Source organism: Siphateles boraxobius, unplaced genomic scaffold, assembly GCF_051911475.1.
Source record: "Siphateles boraxobius isolate OS27281-9 unplaced genomic scaffold, OSU_SipBor_1 5, whole genome shotgun sequence".
NCBI lineage: Eukaryota > Metazoa > Chordata > Actinopteri > Cypriniformes > Leuciscidae > Siphateles > Siphateles boraxobius.
This window is the reverse complement of record NW_027509141.1, coordinates 16235731-16241895: the sequence shown is the minus strand read 5'-3', so window position 1 is coordinate 16241895 and position 6165 is coordinate 16235731. Positions and strand designations below refer to the sequence as shown.

At 35.7% G+C, this 6165-nt stretch overlaps 1 protein-coding gene across 2 annotated transcripts; it reads left to right on the top strand.

Annotated features, from left to right (window-relative positions):
• The first annotated feature begins 978 nt into the window (after positions 1-978).
• LOC143711422 (uncharacterized) lies at positions 979-5372 on the top strand. 2 transcript variants are annotated; one of them, XM_077202868.1, is made up of 8 exons: positions 979-1941; positions 2058-2170; positions 2264-2364; positions 2502-2626; positions 3161-3273; positions 3356-3545; positions 3897-3985; positions 4578-5372. In XM_077202868.1, exons 1-8 carry the CDS (start codon positions 1455-1457, stop codon positions 4716-4718), a joined length of 1359 nt encoding a protein of 452 aa, XP_077058983.1. In that variant the 5' UTR covers positions 979-1454; the 3' UTR covers positions 4719-5372. The 2 variants fall into 2 exon arrangements, with proteins under 2 accessions (XP_077058983.1, XP_077058984.1); XM_077202869.1 differs by having other exon boundaries at positions 2276-2364; positions 4578-4787.
• The last annotated feature ends 793 nt before the right edge of the window (positions 5373-6165 follow it).

Here is a 6165-nt window from a genome sequence, read left to right as displayed (position 1 = left end):
TGCACGTCCTTTAATGCTACTTTTGTTTCCCAACCCCAAACCGTCCCAAGATTTTTTTATGATAGTTTATGAAGATAATAAAGGAATAAAGTGCTGCACTGATTGCTTCACCATTTGTTTTGTGATAAAATTGAATTCTGATAGTTATGGTGCATTTTGAAGCAGTGTTGCTTGCCATGTTTTTTTTGTTTTGGTTTTAATAAAACGGTATCCAAAGTAGCTTCATTTTTTTTTTAAAGAAATGTTGTGCTTCATTGTAGAATGATGCATGATACTCACCTAAATATGATGAAAAATATAAACCGAGATTTTTCTCCTCAGGAGACCTGTCCTTGGGCAACATATGTTATTTAAATGTTTTATTTTGTTTATGTTTAGTGAAGCTGATATAATTTCAGTCAGTACTCTTATCATATGAGCCTTCATAATAATACTAATAATTTGTGAAAATTGTCTAGTAACTCATTATCCTGTTACACAGTGGCCCCAAAAGTATATTGTTATATTTAAAAATGTCTGAATATCCTTGCATTATATAACAAAATTTTTAACCACGTAGCATCTGCAAACAATTTTTTTTTGCAACCTGAATTGAAATTTTGTTTTATAATGCAAATCCGTTCATACATTTACATTTGATTTAAAATTAATTTAACGTCTTCATAAGTTATTTATATACTATAATATGTATACACACACACACACACACACACACACGTATATATATCCTCACTTCAGTCTTCTGACGGGATCTGGTAATTAGACTTGATCCAGTATTTCTGGCATAAAGATTTGATCTGACATTTAATTTTGGTCAGCTGTATATCAACACGATCTAGATAAATATATAAAAGTTAAGTTACTTGTTATTGTTTTGGGGACCACTATAAATGTGCCTGATTGCAGTTGACTCAATACTGCCACCTACTGGAGAATAAAAGCTCTCCTCAACCTAAAAGAGCATAATTGCTCAAAATTATTACTTCATATCAAAAAGTTGTAGAGGCTTCAAGCGTCCTAAAATGTGTTAAACCTGTATAACGCCAGATAACTTGAGTGAGCTACGCAGAGACCCGCTACAATGGTTGTCTTGGAAAACATTTAATAATTAATGTCTCCACAACAAATTGAAAAGTCTGGTACCCCCCTTTGCCTTTCTGTTTGGACAAGAACGTAGCAAGAATGAAACACGGTAAAATAATTGTATGATTTTCTGTATTAAATACGTATGTATATTACATAACCCAATGTAAATAGCATACATTTCTACATGTAGGCCTATATTCAGTCGAACGATATTGGCGGGAATTGTGGAGTGGCGTAAAGGAATTGTGACATCATAGATGCTTCGATGCAAGAGAGAAGAGAGATTTGTTTGAGCTGCTTTAAGCGTTTCAATAGATTTCAATCGCACTTTTTTGCTTTTTAAATCTCCGTTTACTTTTTGCGACGCAATGAAGATGATTCAGTCAAGGATTTCAAATGTACCATTTTTGGATGGAGCCAACTGCATTTATAGAACAACGAACAAGAGCCACTTTAAATCATTTGACAACACCGCCATGCAGAAAGATGTTATCCTTCAGCCCCTCTCAACACTTTTCCAGCGTGGAGACCAGAATTACCAGGGAAAGGACCAGACAGAGACAGCGCTGTCCTTCCCATCCCATCCATTAATCCATGTCATCCCGCCAATGATAACCCACCTCACGATGCAGAGAACCAACTTTAAAATGCATTCTGGGAACAGGTGTGGAGACTTTGAGACTACTCACGCAGACTTCAAGCCCTTACCCATGTCTGCAGCCCAAATAATTCGTCCCACCACTGCAGTCAGGATAAGTCTCCCGGGGAGCAAATGTCCTGAAACTACGTACAGATCCAGTTACACCAAACATGAAGTGTCATCAAACCTCAGGGCAAAGGAAACAGTGAACACAGGTACACACTGCACACCAAAGTTCCTTCCTATTTCTAGTCATTGTGCATACTCGCTAAGTCCATTGACTTTTGTATTTTATGAGTGGATATAAGATGCTTTCTTTTTTATCAATAAGGTGTCGGGTCAAGTCTGAAAGAGGACAAAAATGATGAATTCAGCTCCAGTTATCATGAGCAGTTCCAGTACAGATGGTGTCCTACTCCTCCTCCTCTTCAGTCCACAGAGAGGGTAATTCTTCTATATCATCTGCAGTGGTTTCAAAGACAACCAATAATGTTGCAGTTCAATAACATCTTTCTTCTTTCTTTGTCTTTCGTTCAGCAACGGATTCAGTATTCATCTGTAGCGATGGGAGACCGAGATAAGATACTGGGCAAACAAACAACATATTCCAGCTCTTTCAGTCAATCAGGTGCCCACAGGTACTGATAACCATCCTGCTTAAACACAAAACATGTCTAAAACTTAACAGGAAAGCTTTGTGAATAACATTTGATCGCACATACTTTCCAGTTGAGAGCAGTGTACATGAGAAATCTAAAACTTTTTTTTAAAACAGCTATGCTAAGTTCAGGGAAGGTCTGCTTCCCAAGATAAATAAATCCCGGCCCATCAACCTCGGTGAACTTGTTGATGAAAAATGGATGACAACCTCATCTGAGGAATTTCGCGCACACAAATGTGGTATGTACAATAATGGTATACCATGTATTTTTTGTTATGCCGTATAATGTTCTTCAACTATTTATACTGTAAACAACCTAAAGCATTACCTTAATATTTTATTATTTATTATTTAAAATAATAATTAATTTTAATTATTGATTTAATTTTGTCATCATTTATTTATTATCATTATTTTTAATTCTGCTTTTTAAATACTGAAAATCATGACATTAATTCAGAAGTATTTTCTTTATTACAAGGTATCATCATCACATTTGAGGGTTTAAAGTCCCCTGATCTAACACTTGTATTGGCCTGCTTCAGTGTCTATATAGTATTCAGAGTTGGGCTCTCTTTTCAAAAATCGCAAGGCCGGTTTTATCTGTTCACTGGGGTAGAAGCACGGCATGGGCCAGCAGATGGTGCCATTTCAAATATTCTTGACTAACTTTTGTAAATTTCATGTAGACTTAATCATCAACAAAAACATATTATGAAATATACATCAAGTGTATCTCTTTTTTTAAACTTTACCTCTTTTTTTTTCACCAGGCCCTATTCACCTTGAGCGCAGAGACCCGAACCTCAGCTCTGTGTTCAAAGGAGAGATACATGAGGGCAACCAGGAGAGACTGTCAACAACAAACCAGTGCTTCTTCCCAAAGGTGTGACCTGTTGCATCATGCTTGAAGATCCAAATACAAAGTGTGTCTTTCCTAACTGAGCAGTGTTTGTTTGCTTTATCAGATAGACCACACTCAGTTCCCGGAGCATGTGGACGGATCTGGTATCAGGACTTTGAGCCATGTAAAATTCGGGCGCCCTGATCTGGCAGGATGTTTCTACAGCACGACATCACAGGAGCAGTTCCCATCAAAAGAAGTGGACCGTCCCAAGCCACCCATCTACCCACCTAGCTATGTGCTGCTTGAGCAAGGTACTTTTGGGTTACTAACCTGCATTTTCACATTGAATAGTCACCTAAAATGACCTGCTCACATTCCTGCTCACAAGGTTGATTCAGCCTTATATATATATTTATTTATATATGTGTGTATATATGTATTTGTTTATTATTATTTTTTTATTATTATAATAGATTAGAAGAAGTTAAAATTTAAATGTTACTACATCAAGAATATTTTAGGTTACCTACCAAAAGAAAATCTTAAATAATATTCATAAAAAGATAAAAGTATACTCCAAAAATAACATACATATTTCAATGATCTCTGTAATATAATATTTATTAATATCAAAAATATCTCTGATCTTCTTGTTTTTTTAGAGCCAGATCGGATGCTTTCAACTGTGCAAAAAGATTTTGTCCCCCTGAACTCTAGAAGACAGGAACTGAGCCCTAGCCAGCTTCAGCAGGTCAAATATTGACATTTCACAGCAGATAAACTCCAGCTCACTGCTTTCACATTTATTCTGCTGTCCATGAAAAGTAAACAGACATTGGTTTGTTTTTACACTGTCTTGAGCTGTGAGATGGGCCTTGGCTCTCCTGGTGGTGCTAAAGTTTGGTTAAAACCATGTGATGATAAAAAGTCTCCATAAAACTGGAACCGTTTTCCCACTTTGGGGGGTTGTATAGTATAATAGTTGTTCAATTACCTTGCCAACAACCTTAAGGGCCAGGACACATCAAGCTGACAGTCAAAATTGTAAGGGAGCACTGCTTTGTTTTCGGTTCATATATTCGCATTCCTAGTTCACGTTCACTGAATGACGAATACAGACTACTGTCATCTTCTGTTGTGGATGGTTACTATCTCTCACACAGGCGCAGAATGTACATGCTAGTTGGCCATCGGCTGTAGGTTTTGCAGAATGTTTAAGCTTAACTTTTTTGCCCAGATGCAGCCGACGCGCTAGTTCGTCTCTGCTAGTTCTTTGACGTAGGTTTGGTATAAGTTTACTACGTTTTAGAGCTGATCTTGTCCTTCTACTAATCTCTTTCTAGGTTAAAGACAGTCATATCAGGCCCCGGCACAGCAAACATGACTTCAGGACAACACACAACGAAGCTTTTGTGCCCAAGTCCTACTGTAAGGCATCCCTGGACAACCCACCCCTACAACACATCAGCCATATGCCATTTTAAGTTGAAAAACATATAAATTACATTTACAAAAAAAGTTATCTAATCAAATGTATGGTTTATTCATCAAGGTTAAATGGCAATCCAGAGCTCATGGTATTAATGACTACAAGTAGTGTACTATCTCACTGACTTCACACAGCACATTTGGACCATTTATGGCATGTCCAAAATATCATGGGAGAGTGCCAGAGGTTTCCCAGTAAAATATGCTGCCGTCTGCCAGTGTTGGTCTGTGTTTGTGTACTAAAGTGGCATGATCCTCTACTGTACTTGCACCATATTTAAACAGTGTGTGTGTGTTATCAACCCATATGTTGGAGTAATAGTGCCGTGTCGAACTCAACCTTGCATTCTCACACTCAAAACACCAAACACAAAATCTACTCCTGTTAAGTTGTAACTTGAACTTGAGATTTTTGGTGTTTATGTAAACACCAGTTCAACATTTCCTTTTTAGTGATGTTTGGAGGGGGTCGATTCTATGATACACCTGGTAGTATTGCCTTTGTTAATCAACACAATTAAAAATATTGACTTTATTATCATGTAAATGGCATGTATGTGTGTGGGTTAACCCTAACCCTCACAGAGTATAGAAGTACCTCTTTGTAGCCCTTTAAAGACTGAGACAATATTAAAAGTCCTTCTACTTTGTATGTTTCAGTTTTATTGTTTGTATTTGTCCCTCTTGTTTTAATGACAGCAGTACTTGTGCTGCTTATTTGTTTAGACTGAGACCTTTGAAATGGGGCAGAATATTAATTAATAGCCCTTATATATATATATATATATATATATATATATATATATATACATATACATATATATATATATACACATATATATATATATATATATATATATATATATATATATATATATACATACATACATATATATATATATATATATATATATATATATATATATATATATATATATATATATATATATATATATATATATATATATATATATATATATCAGTTAAAAAAGAAACTAGACGTCAAACGTATGAACCCCACTAGATCCCGGCAGCATTACAACATCCAACAGAAAATGTTAAAATTATTTAGAAAGACAAATATATCGATTAACAACTTCACTTATTCCCTATAGACACTTTTCACATTTCCGGGTTTCTCAGAAGCGGAAGCCGTCCTATTTGGGGCAAAATTCTAACGTTGTAGCCAGTGAATGACAGGCTGCATTACATATATGTTTTGTGTTCCCATTTGCTCAAATAGCAAAAGACAAACACCACAATAGTGTTTTCACAACTTTCAAAAAGAGAGAAAATAGAGAGAGATTAATAACGGCAGTCAGAAGAGCGAATTATGTAATTTTACCGTCATTCCGCTATTGTGATGTGATGCAAAGGTAAAAAAAATACAGTTATAAATGTACCTACATACATAAAAAAGTATATATATATACAAAGTTAAAG